At 33.2% G+C, this 21,349-nt stretch overlaps 1 protein-coding gene across 5 annotated transcripts in view; it reads left to right on the top strand.

Moving 5' to 3' along the window:
* Nucleotides 1–21,349, top strand: part of LOC123707419 (protein sickie) — a 142,224-nt gene that overhangs the window by 116,717 nt on the left and 4,158 nt on the right. For all 5 annotated transcript variants that reach the window (XM_045657447.1, XM_045657449.1, XM_045657450.1 and 2 more), the window contains 9 exons: nucleotides 14,727–14,810; nucleotides 16,191–16,319; nucleotides 18,284–18,448; nucleotides 18,590–18,830; nucleotides 18,930–19,069; nucleotides 19,142–19,297; nucleotides 19,430–19,730; nucleotides 19,801–20,455; nucleotides 20,691–20,840. In XM_045657447.1, coding sequence (XP_045513403.1) covers nucleotides 14,727–14,810; nucleotides 16,191–16,319; nucleotides 18,284–18,448; nucleotides 18,590–18,830; nucleotides 18,930–19,069; nucleotides 19,142–19,297; nucleotides 19,430–19,730; nucleotides 19,801–20,455; nucleotides 20,691–20,840 — 2,021 coding nt within the window. The remainder of the gene's footprint in view (nucleotides 1–14,726; nucleotides 14,811–16,190; nucleotides 16,320–18,283; nucleotides 18,449–18,589; nucleotides 18,831–18,929; nucleotides 19,070–19,141; nucleotides 19,298–19,429; nucleotides 19,731–19,800; nucleotides 20,456–20,690; nucleotides 20,841–21,349) is intronic.

The raw sequence follows: 21,349 nt of genomic DNA on the forward strand, positions 1-21,349 counted from the left end.
CCCGTTGATACTTTACGTAATCAAGCATGGACCGACCTTGGCAGACAACCACTACGATCCTACGGCCTTCCCCAAAAATGTATTCGTTGTTTTTCGGTTAAATTTGCATAACTGGCATATCAGTACCTACGTTAAATTACTTTGAGGCGTGAATAAAACCGGTATTCAAAAAATAGTATCAGTTATTGGAAGGCTAGTTTCCAAAAACTCCTTCAACCAGTTTTGAAAAGAAACAAGGTTTTTAAAGGAACTTCCGTAAGCACTATTATCCAGTCTAAAGGTAGGAAGGAAGCACTCCAAGTACTTACAAAGTACAAAGTATTATCTATTCAGGAAGTGCTGACTCCAGCCTCATTAGCTGGGATAAGCTTGGATCAGAATCATGTTACACATTTCGCTTAATATGACATGTCATTATATTATGGTGGCCTTTTCTGACTCAGCTTATAATATTATATGTACTATTTATTTCTACGAGTGAAGTCCCGCAATCTCAAATCTAACTCTTTTAATATTATATATTTCTGGCCATAATTTTTGATACCCTAGACTCTTAATGTAATTAAAGTACTGCTACTGAATTTCGAATTCGTCATGCCCATTATTTCTACCATAGTTCAATGACAAAATAGTTGTTTGTTATTCGGTTTGCTAAGTAGATAGACATCGCTTCTGTAGAATGCAAAATCCGTCACAGTAGATTGGTTCTTCATGATTAGCATAACAATAGAGGCCAGAGGTTAAACGGGTTCCTTTAAATTTAGCTTTAGTTATTATACGTCATTGATACAAGTATGTGTATTGTTTAACGGAAAAGTTTAGATTTTTTAATAAAGGCTGGTATATAATTTACGTCCATAATTACAAATTTGTTCGTTGTTATTCGATTTTCTTTTGTTAAGAAATTTGAATTAGTTATATATTTAAGGCAGTAAATAATTGAGTAATGTTAACATAATTTAATTAAACGAATTAGTAATCTTACCTTTACATTTAACCACACGTTAAATAAAGAGTTATCTTCGATAAGGTCACGATAATCATTGTCCTTAATTTACGAGATCTTGTTTGTACTCCTTGACCGCATTTTTTATTAAACCAGATGACGCAGTGTTCACCTCTCTTTCATATCAAATGTCTTCTGGTTACGTTATGCTCTGAGACCCAGGCCATGTGCGCGACAGATGCGCTACCGGAGCATCTAAAACTTGTTCTACTTTATTTCTTCTTGTTTTGTACATTCGCATTATAATACTTACTTCCTTGCCTTTGTGAGTCCTTATTGTACGCTGCGCTGGATCGTACATTATGTTCTAATCTGCGATAACACTTAAAGGTCATTTAGATGGATCTACTTAGACGTGCTGAGGAAAAATTCCGTTAAATCATTATTCTTTTTGCATAACATTTGTAGCTCTTGAATTATCAATGATGTCAAGAATACAAGATTATTGCGTTGTTAACATTTGAAAATAGAATAATTATCTTTAATGAAATTAAGTTTTTTTAGTCGATTGGAATGTTTGATTCATATTGAGCTTTACGTAACAATATCATTTCATTTTCAAGAGAGCCCGTGTAATCACGTACTTTCTAGTTATGAATGGTTTCTAATGCAAGTCGATCTTATATCATCTTACACGTATCAAATTAACATATTCTACAACTAATATATCATCTAATAGTTTCGGGGTCTAGTTTGCCTAGCAGGGTAGATATGCGGCAGTTTATGTCCTATGGTATGCTTTAGTGAAACACAATTATTAATCGCGTTTTTCTTATCAAAGACTTCAGAATAATAATTAAAACAACCACTTTCGTGTGACGTTTTGTTTTACTGGAAACTCGTTGATACTGTTACTTTTCTTGTATGAAAATAGTTCTTATTTCCAATATTGAACTCTTCTAGTTCCCACAGTCTTCAGTCATTATGACTTCGCTAAACACTCGATTCCCGAGCAAATACGTTACTGGTACACGAATATACCGTTAGGGTTATGATCTGTTTACAATGAGGTTTTGTACAACTTTCTACGGAGTACATTAGAGTTAATAGTTCTTTGCTGAACTATGGAAACGAAAGCACATATTACTGTAATTGTTACTAAACGTGGTGTATTGGATGTGCTGTGTGAAATTCTTCCCCTTCACTAAATATAGAGGAAGGAAGTAAATCCACTTGCCCATTTTGTTAGTGATTTTACGGAAGGGTGACTTACGGTGTTGGTTTACTGTTACTATGCCATTGGACTAACAATGTTTTATTTTGTCACTATACGTGATTATGTATTGGGCGTTTGTTAAAAATCGTCCTTTAGGTTCTGTCATGTCCATTTATTGTTTTATTCCAATTAATGAAGATAAAGTTTATTCTTAATCCTTATTGTTACATTATTTGTGGGGACCAACACTAGGACATTTTTGTGTTATGAGTTGCCAGACTCTACCAAAGTACAAGAAAAAGAAATAGATATACACATGTAAATGTGTGTGATATGTGTTAGCACGCCTGTGAGTGAACGTTCACGAAAATGGCTCTCTCTGCAAACTGTCTCACCTCAACCAAATTATTATAAAACTACCTTCAAACACAAAGTTTCATTTGTTATTTACACAACAACATGAGAATATACTTTAATTACACACTCTTTTGTGTCAATCTGAGCTATGCCTTAAACAATGTCAATGTAATAAAGCAAAGTCGACACAATTTCACAAAGTTCACAGATGTCTCGCGTAACTTGGCGGTAAACACTAGCCGATACATAAATTATCATAATATTAATTCTGTCATTTCAATCATGTTTATTGATGTCCGCTTTGTTTACCGAGTATTTAGTTTTACATTTTAAAGTGAGGGGTAAAACATTTTACACGTTTATTTAAAAATATTAATAAATGTCTAAATAAAACTTTATAAGACCTAATTAAATAAAAAACTTACTGCGAGACTCAGTTTTTAGCGTTCCAATAAAATTCCATTTATAATTAAGAATTCAGAATTTTAAAAGGAAATTTAAGTTTAAAATTTATGTTTTGTCAAATTATATGAAAATGCTATTTTATAGAATACAGTCTTAAGCCACTAAGCAATTAAAGGGTATTAAATGATGTTATCTGTAGTTTTGAAACTAGGATTGTGTACTTAGATATGAAAAATCTTACAAAACAGTTGTGTACAGGTCGTTGATACTAAATTACAAGACATAACCCAACATTAGAGCGAGCGAGACGGTTATAAACAATAAATCCATCTCTTTTCGTAGTTCTTTTCATTCTCTTGCCGTAGTTTCTCAGAGAAATAATGAGCCTTTTTCTGAATTTCAAAACGGTTGTTTTATAAATTAGATATAGAAAAAGACTAATAGTCATTTAACATAACATTTGACGCCAATACATATTTGCATTCGGTACCTGAACAGTCAAGTTATTTTAACAAAATATACCAGATTCATTTATACATATCGAAGGAACAGATCCAAAACTACTTTATAATGCACGACAAACTATTTTACGTTCTATTTACATGATATTTACTCAGAAAAGTTACAACTATGGCACAATTCTTAATTCAGTAAAGTTTGTGTATGTTTATTACACTAAAAGCTTTTTGTATAGTTACTTATTTAAAAGTTTTATAGGCGTTGCCATTCATCATACACGCTCTAAGTGCAATAACCTTTGAGAAGTCCAAGGGCTTGTTTGAACTCCCCTCGGTCCTGGCACAGATTAATGCATACAATATCAATATTCAATAAGTAATAATCATTTAAAATATATGACAAGGTAGCGAGTAGTGTATAGACGGGGTCGATAAAGCTAATAACGAAACGAATAATTTTGCATGATGATGTTTAAATATAATAATGTAGTTATATTATGAGTTTAGAGCATTGTTGGCCTAGTGGCTTCAACGTGCGACTTTTATCCCTGAGTTAATCGAATCCCCGGCCAATGGATTTTCTTACTATGTGCGCATTTAACATTAACTCGAACGGTGAAAGAAAATATCGTGAAGAAACCTTGCCTTAGATCCAAAAACTCGACGGCGTGCCTCAGGCACAGAAGGCTGATCACCTGCTTGCTTATTAGATTAACCAATGATTATGAAACAGATGAAGAAATCTGAGGCCCAAACCTAAAAAAGGTGTAGCGACAATGATTAATTTTTTATTTTAGGTATATTATGAATAAATCATGGTCCGCTATGGATTTTCTCTAAGAATTTGCGTTTATATCCCATACAAAACTTTTATTTAAGCACGTTATATGACCATGTATATAAGTCTTTCAGTCAGAATAATGGAGTATAATCTTGACTTAAGATAACATGAACCTAAAATCATTAAGTAGTGCGCGTTAGAAACACATAGATAGTTTGTATGTAGCCGTTTCTGAAATAAAAAGGGAAAAGTCAGCTACATTTTTACCATATGCTACACCTTAATACAAACGCTCGTATATGTAAATTAAGTCTTGAAAGAATTTTAATATTCACGACGATTCAATAATTCGATTCTTGGATTTATACACCGCGGAATAACAATATGGTGGTTAGTCATACGCGTTGCCTACGATTGTTTGATCGTTAATTGAGCGTAGTCTCCTATATATCCGAAACGCACAATTATAGCTATCTCTTTTTCTTAATATGCATTAGCCGAAGACACTACTAAGCGAGAACTTTAATGGGACGCAGAATTTTGTCTAACATGCAATACGATATATAAACCCCCCATAAAATGCCCCCCTCCTAACCTAACCTTAGCCAATGACGACAGAAACCCTATTTAGTTTTTTCTATTTCACACTAATTAACTGTTCTTAGAAATTAAAAAGCGCATAAATTTGAAGGCATTCTACAATTTTAATACAAGCGAAAAGGATTAGCGGTATAAATGAGATAAAATCCAATTATGAACCATTTGTTAAGCCTTCGAGCCGCTAAGGTATCATTATCCATTGAATTAAGCGTTAAACCTATTTGTTTCGTAATTCGAACATTTAAGTAAACATTACAATAAATCAGTATCTCTAGAATGGCTAATGTCGGTGAAGTGGGCACAACTCAAAATTCTAATAATGTCCGAGATACCTTACGGACATACTTCGTTAAGTTATAATTGTGTTTGGTAATGTTTCCAAGGCTCGAGTAAATTATAGATTTGGTCGCCTCATGTATTAAAAAAAAGTAGACGGAAAAGTATCGATCCGATTACAATAATTCGTAAAATTTGGGTATTATGTCTACTACATAATACTGGTTTTTATTACGCTAAGCAATTTTTATTGATATTAAACAGCAACTGGCTCGAGAAATTAATTACAATTTCGCACATTCACTCGGATATCAAGCCGGAACAGCTGGCGTGTCTAGTTTGAATTAGAAAGTATTTAAATATTTTATGGAAACCTGACATTATATTTTATTCACGACTTGTCAATTGAAACGTTATACGTCTTAGTAACTACTAATAAATTGAAGGTTATATATTTATTTTTATCTAACCTGAAAGGGTTGTCTAATGCATCTTATATTTCATGATGTAGATCTGTTATCGTCTCAAGAGATCTCAAAATAGTTTATACTCGTAGTTATGTTCTTCGTCAAGAGTTCTAAGTATGATTTACCATAGATTAGTCTAAAGTAAATTAAAAGCTGGTTTCATGCTATGATATCATTTCATATTATGATTTCGGGTATCTGCGACCACTTGAAATGGTTTTTTTTTATTATCCTAATTTATTTTTAGTTTATAAACGAAGGATTGTTTCCTCTAATACATTATCGAATATCGCTAGAAATTGTATAACGAATAGTAACCACATATCTGTATTGTAGAAAATGAATATATATTTCAATAATATCCGTAAATATTTTCAACTAACGTTATATGACGGATGTTAAAAAATAAATCAACATGGCTGTAACTACATCGCCTACGTATTGTGGATCGCCAATTCACGATGGTTTCGCAACAATCCGAGCACCAAGGAGCCGGATTAAGATAAGAAACTTAGTTGAACCAAATCACATGGCCAATATACCTCAAAGGCATTCGGAGTATTTTACACTACAAAGAACTTCTAAAAATAATTTCCTAGAGAGCAGTTGTGGAGTACAGTACGTAACAAATGAATCACAAAGTGCTCATGTAAATAAACCGTCCCGACTTAGCTTTACAGAACCCATTTATGCCAAAGTTAGTCCGCCACAATCTATATGTGCCTCACCCGTTAAATCTATAAGCGGTAGGCAAGAAGTTCATTACAAATCTATAAACACAAAGCCTCGAAGGCGACTTCATAGTCTAGATATACCCAGAGAAATTGATCTTGATACTGATGAAAATCTGGAAGTAACATTGGTGAATAACTGTGATCGCCCATATGACACCAACATTGCAAGTCAGGACGTTGAGCAACATTCCGTACGCACAGACACTACAGGTTCCTCTATCGACTATAGAAAGAGAAATAGCGATCGAGATAACTGTTCAGAATCTTCCTCGTACTTTACCGATAACGACCGGCCCATATCAAGCTATAGTGACAATTCTACAATACCGTCGACAGACACGGAAGATGTTCTGAAAGATTTACCAAATAAATCAAGATTTCATAAATCTCCTCAAAAATACGCTACATTAAACATGCGAAGACCAAAGTTTATAGATCTTAAACCTACTACGACGGAAAACCCGTTCTATGGAAGTCTACATAGGAACAAAATTGGCTACAATTCGGAACCGAATACGCCAATATGTGCCGATGTATCCGAGTTAAACGACAGTTCTAGTATCATAAGCGATGTGCAGAAAATACCAAAAATGCCGCTCCAGAACAGGAATGGCGTACGGCGATCTATAAGTGAAACGAACGGGTTCACAAAACGCCTTAGTTACAGACATTCTTTCAGTACTGATTTTAAACCTCCACATGTAAACATAAAAAAACCTCACAAATGTTGTGAATGTATTACTGGAATACCTGTTGATGAAGAACGGGAACCTATATTGTCAAGACCATTGGGAACATTATACGAAGCCCAGGATCCTAAGGTTGGGTGTCAAACTATACTGCGATCAAAGCCTCCTGTTCCTTGGTGGGAACTTGCTATAAAGAAATCACGATACAAAAGCTGCCCTATATTGGAAGATGTGAGTATAACAGTTTTCCGTATTCATTATATATGTATTTGCTAGTTCTACTTGTTGAGAAACGATTCGGAGTGTCAAGTCTCTGAAAGTACGAAACAAGTTTCAAAGATCGCTTTAAACAAAAGACTTTATAGGTATGTATTTATTATTACGTGTTTAGAGAAAAAACAAGGAAGATAATTATATAAAAGACTAAGGCAAATTGTAGTTCATTGCTATAAAGCCTATTTTACATTGCACAAACGAATAGCTCATTATTTATTCGTATTTAATAGTTCACACCTAAAGTAAAAACAAGAGTATAATTATTTAATGTAGTTGTTTGGCAATTGATTTCCGCTAGAAAAAGTAATTGAATCATAATTGACAATGTTGGAACATATAAATAAATTAAAAATGATATCTCAGTACTCTGGATTACCAAACCTTTGTTAAGAATAATTTATGTTCTAATTTTTTCTTTACACAGGTGCATCTAAGCACCATTTTAAAGACTGAAAAAAAACGTCCGAAAAAAAACTACCTGCCGAAATTGGTCACAAGAAAGATTTCATTCGTTTCATCTTCCCACGGCTTTAAAACCGGTGTGGCTTGGATATTATAAAAATACTGTTTTCTCAAAAATATCGGTAATAAATTTTGATAACACATGTAAAATATGTGGTCATTTGTATAAATTTGGTATAATTTTTGCTTATGGCTAATTAAATGTCTCGTTCACATTTCGATAAAAATTTAATAAATGAATGTTAATTGCAAAAGAAATTTAACTTATTACCCATCGTAAAACTTTGCACGTGAGAAGTATTTCTTGTCATTATGACGCAGAATATTTTTACACGTAATTTCATTCACTTGTAGGTGTAAAATATCTGCTGTGCTGTGCACAAATAGCAATTTGTGCTTTATCTTCGTTATTAAATTCTTGTAATGTCTAATTAATTAAATAACTTGACGTAATCAGTTTGCAATATAATGATACCAAAATAAAAAGGTAGTTTATGTTAATTAAGAAAATTTAATGTAAAGACTTGAAGTACCATCAATAAGTAACATTTTTACAATTTAAATAATGATAAAAATATTTAGAATGTGTAAACTTAAACCAAATTTAATATAAATTGCATTTTAATGCATTTAAGAATAATTTCTACATAAGCATTAATCCAAGGCCCGTAATCAGGAATTCGCGCTTTAGAGAATTCCGTTTCGATATAAAACCACTAATCAGTCTGTCATAATTCATAGCCAACAATTTTTATTTTTGAATTAGTTTAACTTTAAACCAATTCAGACTTAAAAAAGTTGAGTCTAGTTTTGGGTTTTAGCGCCAATGAAGAAAGGCTTTCGCAGTTCCGAGGATCTTATTACAATTGTAATGTTTCTTGACCACCGTAAACAACCGCAATGGCACACTTTCCTTACAAAGTCGCATCCGCATTTACCTTACTTTATGGGTGCATTATTTCAACCCACCGCTACAGTTAACTACCTACACAAGACAAATCAAGTAGAAAACTCCAGATATTCGTTTATATGGTTGTGGTCTTAGATGTCACCGACATAAGAGTTCGACACTCACGACAATATATATGTACCTACGTAATAAATATAGCTTAACCACAACTTTTTATTAAAGGCTGCTCGTTGTTTATTCGTTATTCTATTCAGTACTTTTAGAATGATACACGAACATAAAGCATTAAAACTAAAAATCAGAGGCCATATCTATAACACGTAACGTGTTTTGAAACTGAATAATTTATTTTATATACAAAATAGGTCGTTAAAGCCATAAACTGTATAGGCACACCCCTATAACTTCAATCGTTAGTTTCTTCAAAAGTTCAATTGGTGTGTAGGCGCCCCCCGTATTTCATTTGAAAAAGGAAGTTAGACATTCTACGTAGTATAAAAGAGATTTATTAAATAACATATGGCTCCATGAGGTTTAAATCGGTGAACAGCAAAATGTGTCGTCCTTCACTGGTCCTGTGGCGGCGTCCACGCATTAGGTATTCTCTTTCCCTAAAATGGTTGGCCATGGGTCATACTCGTGAACGGGTGCTAGTTGTGGTGACTAGCCGTACTTGAATTCGTGTATGCGGTGATGTTAGTTATTTCCACTATGTATTTGCGTGTTGTTCCACTGAGAATGTAAGTGCGTGCTAGTATTTGACCATGCCTCCTGCTGATAGAGGACAAAACTTTGTTTTTAATTTATTTTATTATTATTAATTACTTAAGATGTCATGTGGAACATGGTGTAATGGTTGCAGCTCCTTACAAACGTTCTGTAAAACAAAAAGCTTGGCGATTAAAAAGAGTGGCGGAGAGTTTATTGCCAATTCTTCTCGTCCGTTCTAGCAGGCGGTAAATCTAAAATTAGAAGCATTTCATATACATTTCTTTTGTGACGTTCATAAGTGTACATTGTGTTACCTATATGAATAAATGATTTTGAATTTGAATTTGAATTCTAGGCAGAAAAGTCTATGTGCGACTAAACTAATATTTCTCATCGTTGACCATAAAACAACTCTCTTTTATACAGTAAATACACACAATAATCCGTCTTTCGTTTTTCAACAATTTTCATTATTGACAAAGTATAATTTGGACATAATGGGCCTGCTGGTATCAAATTATGAAGTAGGACAGTAAAATTTCATTATCTAATGTAAGTAAAGACACGTGCGTGACGTCCACAAAGCTCTGAGGGCATTGTACCTTAAACGAGCTGGGTATTGCATTACTTAATTATTGTTTCACTTTATGTGTTACCTTTTACTTTTTAAGTAATATTTAAACGGCTGCGTTTTCGTAGCATTGTACAGTTTAAATGGCATTGTTTCGCAATGAGCATTACCTTAAAATGCTTATAACAGTTTTGTTTATTTTACAGCTTTTAAATATAAAGTCTTCCCTATGTAAAGCATGTATTAACCGTTGCGTGTTGCGAACTGAGTCGGATCCCGAGATACGACCTCTAATTGTATAGCATACTCCTCCCTCTAAGGCCTGCAACGCACCCACTAAAATGGGTGTCCATGGGCTGCGATGATTACATTTTTTTTGATGATATTTTTTGTATCTATTATCAATATTTCAATCGAAAATTCTATAGTTATCAAATATTTATTTTATCCTTCTTAACCCATAGATTTTTATTTCAACGCTACTCTAAAAAACTTGATATATATCTATCTATACGGCCACTGTGTATGAACTTAATGTTATGGCTTAAGATATTTCTATCGTTCCGAAAACATCGAAGACATGGTAAACAATTTTACTTTACAATTATGTATCATCTTTTTAATGCCTTGATAACCTAAATGTAATCATTAAAAATGTTTGACTACAAAGGCCGGTTTGCTTAGTCTGATAAGAGAGTCTCTATTTAGGGTGTAAATAAGAAAAAGAGTGGCCTGAGCCTGAAGCCTGCTTGCTGTTACGAAATACCAAAATAATGTTTTAAATTGTATCGACATGGGTTAAAATTCTTATAGTCGACGCCATGCGTGTTACAATGAAAATAAAAAATGTGTGCGTGTACTAGTGTACGTAAAGATACGTAAGATATGAAATTATTCCTAATGACCTTATTTTTCGAAAAATGATTTATGTATGCAACTTTACAGAAATTGGTTAAATAAAGTTAAATTATATAAAGTTTAACAAAAGGCTTTTATTATTATTGACATGAATACAAATAATACAATTATTTCATTTTACCTTATTACTACTAAGACTATTACAGTATTTCATTAATTTATTATAATTATTACTATCATTGTTATCGTTATTATACATTTTGTTATTAATGGCTTCTCTTCGAATCAACCGTGGTAGGGACAAGAAAAAAAGTGCGTAATCGTAAAATGTTAGGGTATTTTTTTTCCAACGCCGATAAAGAAGTTTCACTTCAAATGAAGTAATTATTCCAACTACGTTTAAGAAAATGAGTTTTTATTGGCTCGCAACTTTGCAATTTATATAGCATGTGTTAAATTATACACAACGTACAATACATAGTATACAGCTCCAGTTTTATCTCTAACCCGTTTTCACGGTACATTATAGTAGACCCAAGCCTAGGGTTCCCTTTTTAGTATATAATATTCGGTTGAGACACAGAAAGCTTGCCTAAAACATCGACTAGACATAGAAATATATCTGATCCATTAAGGAGTTATGGTAATATAAACATGTAGTAGGTATAAATAATCTATAACGGTAACCATTTGCTAGGGACCTAGTTATTCAAATATACAAGTGTACACGGCAAGTTTTTCCAACTATCAGTTATGGCACGCGCAAAAGGTGTTACGTAGATCTATCAATGTGGCACTATAATTGGACATACGACTGGAAGAGCAGGTGAATTGTACGAAAGTTGTATTTTAACATTGCATTCTCGTATCAATTTTTTCCCTCTTAATGACTAAGCATTCTAAACGTATAATACTGGCGGATGTCTGTACGTAGACGAATAAAACTCGTATATGTCAGGCTCTCATTTGTCCAGTGCACGTTAGTCGTAAGTGCTAAACAGTGGTATGGGAAGAAAAAAAAAGTACACAAGAACAGAGTGTCTTCCCCTTAATAGAGACTGGAACATTATTGGACACATTCACATGATATTATTGTACTTGATATTACTTATTAGTCATAAGTTAGGCTCGTTCGTAATGTTAATGTAAATCGCTATACATTATGATACTACCAAACTGCACCAGACTTAATAAATACACGCATATAAGTGACACCAATGTCAATTGATGACATATTGATTTTGTCTTTAGGGCATTATTGATAGGGTAGAATTTTGAAACGTACCTTCAGAACTTCTTCAGAAGTTCCACCCAAGTTTTAAGAGAGAGAAAAGCATTTGAAGTGCTCTTCGGCAAGTATGTAACTACGTACAAAGTTCTAAGTGAATTTCAAAGCTAATAGGCACTGTATCGTTAACACTCTTTATACATAAGAATACGAATATTTTTCTAGATGCGAAACCAGGGGAGCCTCTAGTTGTATAAACTCTGGTATCTTACATCTGTTGTGTACATTTAAATTCTCCATCAAATATATGCTTCATTAATTACAGACGGTAACCGTTTCTTTTTTATGACAGATGGAATTAAATATAATGAATTTAATTAGTGCGTAGTATTATTTTAATGCGCATATGTTTTCCTTGTTATATTTTTTTATAGTTTTTTTATGTAGATAAGGATCTTAAGATTAAACATTTTAGTTTATCCAATATTTTCCCTTGTGTTGCCTTTCCTGTTTACCTTAGTGTTTCAATATTATTCATATTGATAACAATAATATGGAAACGAATTTAATTTTTAATTTTAGACTTTTTATTTTTGTTAAATATAATCATTTGATCTGACTAATTAGCCAAAATAATAATTATTATGATTTTAATAATCTTATCCAACGAATAGTTTGAAGGATTACTGGAACTGTAACTAATGACCACCTTATCTAATTCTATTATAGAATTCGGGAAGCTTTTACTATTACAAATAACGGCGTGGCTTGTAGACTACTTGTTGTAATGTGCAACAATATAAAGGGCTTGTCTGAACCCCAATTTAATTTTGTTGAGTGCCCGTAACAAACAAAGGGACTACCTTTGACCACCCTTACATGACTTTTAACGTGAGTCATTTGGTTATTCATAAATTGGTTTTTCCCACTGGTTTCTTCCTAATAAATATATCTTATGTTGAAAAAATGGCTTTCGTTGGTTTAAACCATATACAATAATAAATATCGAAAGAGTGACTTAGCGGTTTCTCAGTAACAACCGGAATTTTGCTAATTATAATATGTTTTTAATAATACATGTGGTTTCGCGTTCATTTGGTCGTAATTGTTATACATGCCTTTATAATAAATGTACTATCCAACATAATAATAAGTATTTGCTCTCAACTTACTAATTGAAGACTTTTTTCTAACTAAAATGTTGACAAAAGATAAATTTTATATGAATTACAATCTAGCCCATACAGTAATTATGGCTAATAAATAATTAATACTAGTAAATAGCTTAAGCTAAGTTAATGTTCATTAATAGTTGTATAAGTTGGTTTTCGATTAATATTTTATAATTACCTCGGTTGACAAGTGTTGTTCTGTGCGGACTGTGAATACAGAATATGTAATATATTATCATTTCGATCCACACAATACAGTAAATTAGTTTATGTTTAGTCGTTAAAGAGAAAACCTGCTTAATCCTCGGCGAGTCGAGCTTCGCGAAGCAATCTTCACAATATATGATTAGAGGCATGATGGAATAATAAAAGCTCTTAGAAACCTCATATCATACGGTCATCTCATAACAAAAAGTGCACTTAACCAGTTTGTCTTGACAGCCAGGAAGTGGCATGTTTGTATGTACTTTATACAAACAGTAAACACGCATAAAACACTTATTGTGTGGTCTAAATTGTTTAAATGAGAACACTTCTATCGCCTACGACTTTTAATAAATGCAAACTATTTTAAATTAATGCACAATGGTATCACGCAGAACTAGCTACACGGCTTGACTTGCAATATTCATTATTCCTATTTAAATCATTACAAATTTTTGGTCTGGTATAAGGTTCCAAAATTAATTGTTTAAGTATTATATGGGGAGGTAATTTTTTTTATGCAAAATATAATAAAAATCTACACACTTAGTCATAAAAAAACAGTCTCATTCGTATTTTAACCATTTTTGAAGATTCACTCCTGGTGATCAATTACTTCTAATAACAATAGCGATTTAATCTCAAATTAACTCATTTCATAGCCGTGGATCTGATGTGGTACAGCATGGTATAAAAACTCAAGTTTGAAATCGGGATCGCTAGAGTAACTCATAAGAGTTACAAAGTATCGGAGCAGAACTTTGGTGACGCCGGTTAATAGAGGTTAAGCTATCTTGACATTTAATTTAATTTTAAACGATAGTATATGTTGGAGTTTGAATATGTAAATAATGGCAGGCAAAACTTGTAACATGTTAAGAAAAAGTTTTGGTTTAGAATATTGGAATACCTGTTTAAATTTTATATAAAAAGATTGTTTTCTGTTATTTGCTAGTACTTCTCTATTCTAAAAATAGATGATGATGGTGGCGATGATGATGCTGCTCATGGTGGTGGTGATGATGATTCCGGAAATAGAAAAAAAGATCATTCCAATGAAGCTAGCTTTCAATGCGTTGGAGACGGTCCATCAGTAGATATTTGTCGGAACTCCTTGCAATTACAGGCTTTGTGCACTTCTAATGAAATGTACTATTGAGGTTTACAGGAATGATATAGATGTTGTAATAAAAGCTCAAAAACCATTCGATAGGTCGTAGGTAGCAGAAATCACAGTCTCCTCATCAAGAACAAACATACCATTGTTTTAATATGTATCTGTGTCTCTCGTGTTTACAAATATAATTCTGATTAAATATGTTCTATATTTATTCGTTCGGTTTCGAACCCTTTTAATATTTAGTTTTGTAGCTAAGAGAAATTACATAAAAAACATTTGTTTCAGGCGCACGTAGTGTCCGCTTTCGAACAGAGCCTCTCCAACATGACCCAGCGGTTACAGCAGCTGACGGCCACCGCCGAGAGAAAGGTAATAAATCCTATTTCCTTTTAAAGCTTTGTTATATTCATAGATCCCAGAACAATTTATGTCGGATGATCGAGCTGTTTCCTAATATTATTATAAGTATTATACAAACCAACATTAGATATGTTTTCACAGTGATTAATGGACAAGCAAACAAATGTATTGTTTTTACGAAGAAGTTAATGTATGCTTCTTTGTTACCAATGTTTAACGATCCACCCTCATATAAGCTTTATTAAAAACCGTGGGTAGGTTATAAATTACCGCGTAAAAAACTATATTAAAAATACATTGTTTTTTAGTTTTACCAAAAATGTTTATCAATGATCATTATGTATATAAAGAATATAGTGTGTTTACATTCTTATGAAGATGGACTGATTAGTTAAACCACTATAATGAGACGAATTAGTTTTTATGAAGGTTGTTTTTAACAACATGGAGAAAGTTTGTAAAAAACAACTTCACAGGAAGTAGTAGTTTCGCTGTTCGTTTATTAGACGTGACCACTTCCGTAGTTCGGTAATCCATGAGTTTGATGAAATATGTACTATACGCTAACATATGCGTAATATTTTGACGCAAACTTTACTTACTTCTATATATATACTATATTTGATGCTTAAGTGTAATATCATATCTTTATATTTGAATATTTTCACGCTTTAAAGTTTAAAATATAAAACTTAGTTACAAAATCTGTTGAGCGGAAGGAAGTTTCTACTTAAGGGTAAAAAGGGTTTCGAAATTCACTGGAGAGAGTTTAAAACTTTAAAATACTAAATAAAAAGCCGACACAGGAAGTACTAATCTCACTTAGAGTAGTGAAAGATGGTTTGAAATCATACTCCAGATAAGCAAACTCGTTATAGTTTCCATATAAGCAAGCTTTAAGTGAGCTTTTAAACACGTGGCTTGATAAAGTTATACCGACATCGGTATTAACTTTTTAATACCATTTCTATTTTAATTACCGTGATATTTATAAACACAGAGTATTGTTAGGTTAAGTTGAGGTTGATTATTTATTTAAATGGAAACAGAAAGTCTTTGCGTCGATTTTTATGCGACTCACTAATAATATACTTTGCCTACGACATTTCCCTGCGATAAATTAAGTGTCATTGTGTTATATTATTTTAATGCAAGTTGATGACCGGGCTGACTTAAAATATTCCTTTAAATTTGTTTAAAATATCTAAATAAATTATTTTCAGGGTCAGCTCATTAAACAGCTTTATATTTGCTATAACTGAATCTCAATGTATATATTTAAATTTTAAAATATCTTATCAAGATAATTCTGTTATCATAAAATTTACACATCAGGACATTTTTTTTATAATATGCAAATTAATGTAAATTTTCTTGGCTTTATCTTAGGACTCGGAGCTAACGGAGCTTCGGCAAACCATAGAGTTACTTCGAAAGCAGTCCATACAAGCTGGTTTGACAACGGCTCATATGCAGTCAATGGGTATCCGGGCTGATGGTGTCAATGTTACTGGACAGGTACTTTTTTTAATTTTGTACTAAATAGAACTTGAAAATCTTATCTCATTATTTGATTAAGTCACAAGAGTTCACTCGCTGATATATTTTTAAAAAAACTTGACGTTAGCGCTGATTAACTTATTTTGCGATTCATTTTTATTTTTATAAATACCTGTTCTAATCTATAATGTATAGTTTATATATACCTATAGGTGAGAACAGGGATGCTTTAAAAAATATATTTTGTTAATGTCATCATCATCATCAAAGGTTAGACAGCCCCTTGTGGGCTTAACCTCCTCAAGTACACTTCGCCATCGCAATCTATTCAGTGCTTCCTGCGTCCTATTGCGAGCCCGTATTGTTTCGAGGTCCTTGTCAACTCCATCACACCAACGGAGCTTCGGTCTACCGGGTTTTCTCTTGCCACCACTCTTGGGTTGTGAGTTCAGTAAAGACCTCGAATTTCTGTCGTTCGCTATGCGATGCATATATCCAAGCCACTTGCACGAGCCTTTTGCACTTTACAAGTTAAATTTGACGATGTTGGCGTCGTTTAGGATGTTATAACGTTCTTAAATGTAGCGAATTCGCTAAACACCGTTGTCACAAACAGGACCAAAGATTCTTCGAAGAATCTTTGGTCCTGTTCATTCTTTTATTTTCTAAATGGACTTTAACGTAAACCAGTTCACAATTGGCGTTTTAATTATTCAAACATGAAGTTAGAACTCGCGTAAACCAAATATAATATCTAACATTGATGTTAGATAATATTAACTAATACGTGTGTAAATTGTAGATAATATGAAGAATAAACTAAAGATCTACAGACTGCATTAGCTTGTTGATATAAATTTCATTTGTCGATAAAAAATTTACGTGAATTTTTTTACGGTGATCACATCAAAACTTTTGCACTAAATAAGTAATATATTCTAATCAGGGACTTGTAATTAGGGTATGTACACATTAAAACATACATATTAAGTAATAGGTCGTGATTATAACAACATTATGTGGGTCGACTATCAATCATTGCGCAACAACATTAAACAGTCGCGTTGCTTACAATGAGATCACGCTCATAATGATTAGGTGACACTCAAGTAATCATTACAAGAAAGATTAAAATTCCTTATGTAACGAGGGATATCTTATCCAGTAATTTGGCGCCAAGTTAAAATAAACCCATAAGTCGGTTTCTTATAGAGTCAATAAACTTAATAATTGTTGGAACTCAATCCAATTCTTATTAGCATAACGCTAGCCTTTCTTTAGGCTTTAAAGAGCTCAATTTTCTTGTCGAATGCTAAAACTTTTTTTTAATATAGGGAATTATTGCTTATCTTCGGCAAAGGCGATCGTTACAGAGAAAGGTGTATCCTCTGCTGAATGTCGAGTGTTAAGATATTAAAACATTACATTAAACCACAAAAGAGACCAAACATGTCAAGAAGGCCAAGTTGTTCCCTATATTCCGATAAATAGCAAGAAATTTTCTGTCAATTAAGTTCGAAAAAAACGATATAAGAATAAAATACTAACGTATAAGTACGGAGGAATTTTCTGCACGATTATAGCAGTAACTCCTGTTTTGCTATGTAATTATCCACCAGCCAAATGCCCTTAGGTAAATACAGTATGAAATAGAAACTCAACCATTACACCGTTACTTGTAATTAAACAATTAAAACCAGTTCGACGACCGAGATTGCTTTCGTAAAACAAAACAAAGAATACTTCATGATTCCTTAATATAGTAATATGAGCAAGTATGTTTTAAAACGTAGCCGTGAAATCCTCTTATATCAGATAGACCTCTTTGGTCGTCACCTATCATCTCGATAATTTAATCCTACGTTGTATTTTGGATTCAAATTGTGTATTATCTGTTACTCTTTTTAGGCTCTACTAAATATTTCGTAAATATAGAAATATTTTTTTTTACAAGTTCATGTCATAATTGATTAATTTTTTAGGAACTACCACAGCCTCCAAACCAGCAGTCATCTCCGCAAAGGTTAGCACAAACTGGTAACGGTGCGATCACAAGACATCTCTCCACCGATAGCGTCTCCAGTATTAACAGCTTAAGTAGTGGTTCCTCTGTACCTCATGATAAGAAGCATAAAAAGAAAGGCTGGGTAAGTTATACAAAGTTGCCTCAACATACATGCCCATCGACTACATAGAACATATTTTTTTTAATGTTAATAATAACCTATACATATGAAACATATTATTAGTTTCTGTATAGTTTGTTACAATGAAATTAATTCTTATAGTTACGGTCATCGTTTACAAAAGCCTTCTCACGAAATGCAAAGATATCAAAAACGGCGAAGCATGCCTCCCTTGGGCAATTGTCATCACAAGACAGTTCCTCTGGGTCGCATCACTATGACGACCCGCACACAATTAGAGAAGGAAGTAATGAAAACAGCTTAGAGCATTCCCACGAAACACTCGACAATTCGAAAGACAAGACAACATGCCCCGCGGCCAAACCTGATGAACAAACCAAAGGTAAAGCGTTATGAGCCATGACTTTGTTAGTTTAATCAACTTCACAATTTGGTGAAAGTTTCATTGACTTATATAACCTTTTAAACCTTTTGGTTACAGAAAAGCAAGACCAAGCTTTAGTAGACGAATTAAAAAGACAATTACGAGAAAAAGACTTAGTTCTAACAGATATACGATTAGAAGCGCTTACATCAGCTCATCAATTAGAAAGTCTCAAAGACACGGTTATTAAAATGAGGGTAAGCTTGACATCTGTGGTTATTTCTGTTTTCTAGTAAATTGTTATTTGAATGAAGTACATATTTTTATAGAATGAAATGTTGAACTTAAAACAAAACAATGAGCGGCTTCAAAGGCTAGTGACGTCAAGATCATTGGCAGGCAGTCAGAGTTCTTTAGGAACTGGTGGTTCCGCTGTGGAAGACCCACGAAGGTTCAGTCTTGCTGATCAAGCCACAATGCATCAAGTAAGAAACATAAAAAAAAATGCTTATGACAATGAATTGTTGCTTCCTCAGCCTTCTTCTGTTCTTCCTCTATCAGCTAATATTAAATCCGATAGATAGATGAGCATATAAATTATACTGTCTAATTTACAGGCAACAATCGACATGCACTCGCAACCTTTAGATTTGGATTTCAACTGTGTAACGTCCACTCCTTCGAGAGATAAAAAAGGATCACCAAAATCAAACATGGAACCAATTTACGGAAATAATGTAACGTGTGAACTTAATGAAAACAGCGAGGCAATTCTCGGCGCTCTCAATGGTTCAAGTGATATATTCACTAATGGGCTTAACGCTGGTGACAGAATGAGTGGAGATTACGATATCAACAGTGTCCTTCCCCCGCCTAAAACACGAGAACTTGCCATTGGGGAAAGTTATTCGGATATTGGTAAGTCAATAACTTCTTATCCACAGATTAGATTGACTCGACGCGAACACTGAATAATTCTCGTTTACAGGCGTTGCAGACAGCCAAGGAGATACGACTGACGGGAAGAAAATAGCAATCGCTGTATATTTAGGCCAACCGGAAACATTCCAGAGATATTTCGAAGAAGTCCAAGACACGCTCACTGAATCAGAGTGCAGATTCTACGCGAAACAATCCACCAGCGCCTACAGTAATCATTACGAGAAACAGTCAAGTTTTGACTCACCGCGGATGTCACAAAATCATAGTCCCGAAATAGAAACTCAAGACTACCCCCAAACTATAAATAAGTCAAACACTAATAGCCTTAAGAGTAACAAATCGACACATAGTAATTCCTATAAGCACGTGTATAATAGTGATTCGACAATAAATTGTAATGAATTTACAATAGCCTTCACGTATATTTCGGGAAAGACTACTTGGCAGAACTTAGATTACATAGTGAGGAAAACCTTCAAGGATTATCTATCGAGGATTGACCCGGGTACGAATCTTGGCCTAAATACGGACTCAATAACATCGTATCACTTGGGAGAAGCGACGCGAGGTCCCGAAATTGGTTTTCCTGAATTACTCCCATGCGGTTACATCATCGGAACTGTGAATACATTGTACATATGCCTCCAAGGTGTTGGAAGTTTAGCCTTTGATAGCCTTATACCAAAAAATATTGTATATAGGTGAGATTTTAAAATTCATTTAATTTAAAATTTTTGGATGCACTAGCCATGTTTTATTTATGTTAGGTATATTTGTATTGCAATGGTTTTAAATTATACTTAAAATGTCTAGTAAATTACTGATATTGTTACATTGTTAATTTCTAGCACTAAATGTGCTATGATTAATTACCTATATTGAACTATGATTAACTACCTATAGTGTCTAAATTTAAATAAATAATTTCCGTTATAGATACGTTTCTCTATTGTCGGAACACCGGCGCGTGATTCTGTGCGGACCGAGCGGCACTGGCAAATCATATTTAGCAGCAAAATTGGCAGAATTTTACGTGCAACGGACGCAGCGGCGAGGAAATCCGGCAGAAGCGGTAGCGACTTTCAAGTACGTGTTAATTAATAACAATTAATTGTTCTGATCTCATATTATGTAATGAGCCAGTGTTGTTCAATAACATTAATAATTTAGAAATCAGTGTGCAAAATTATTATAACGCAAAAAAATATCGATTGGTTTTTAAAATAATTTTATGATAATGCTCTTAAAAGTTACAACATAAAATTCCAAGAGTAATAAAAATTTAAGATCATAATAAATCTGATCGTTATTCGATAACAATATGTAAGATTAAGCAATTCATTCTTTGTCTCATTTATTTTATTTATTTACAAGTAATAATATAAATAATCTAACACTCTATAGCAGTGTTTCCCAACGTGGAGCCTGCGCCCGACTGGGCGACAATTGAAAATGGACGCAACGCTTTCCATAATATGTGAAAATGTACTTACTGTGTTTTGTTAACAATTTCCTAGTGATTTCTTCCTAAAAAATATAAACTGTATTTTAAATTTCTTAAGTGAATAATTCAATTTTTTATATATAAGGTGGTA

This window comes from Pieris brassicae, chromosome 3 (genome assembly GCF_905147105.1).
Source record: "Pieris brassicae chromosome 3, ilPieBrab1.1, whole genome shotgun sequence".
Classification (NCBI taxonomy): Eukaryota; Metazoa; Arthropoda; class Insecta; order Lepidoptera; family Pieridae; genus Pieris; species Pieris brassicae.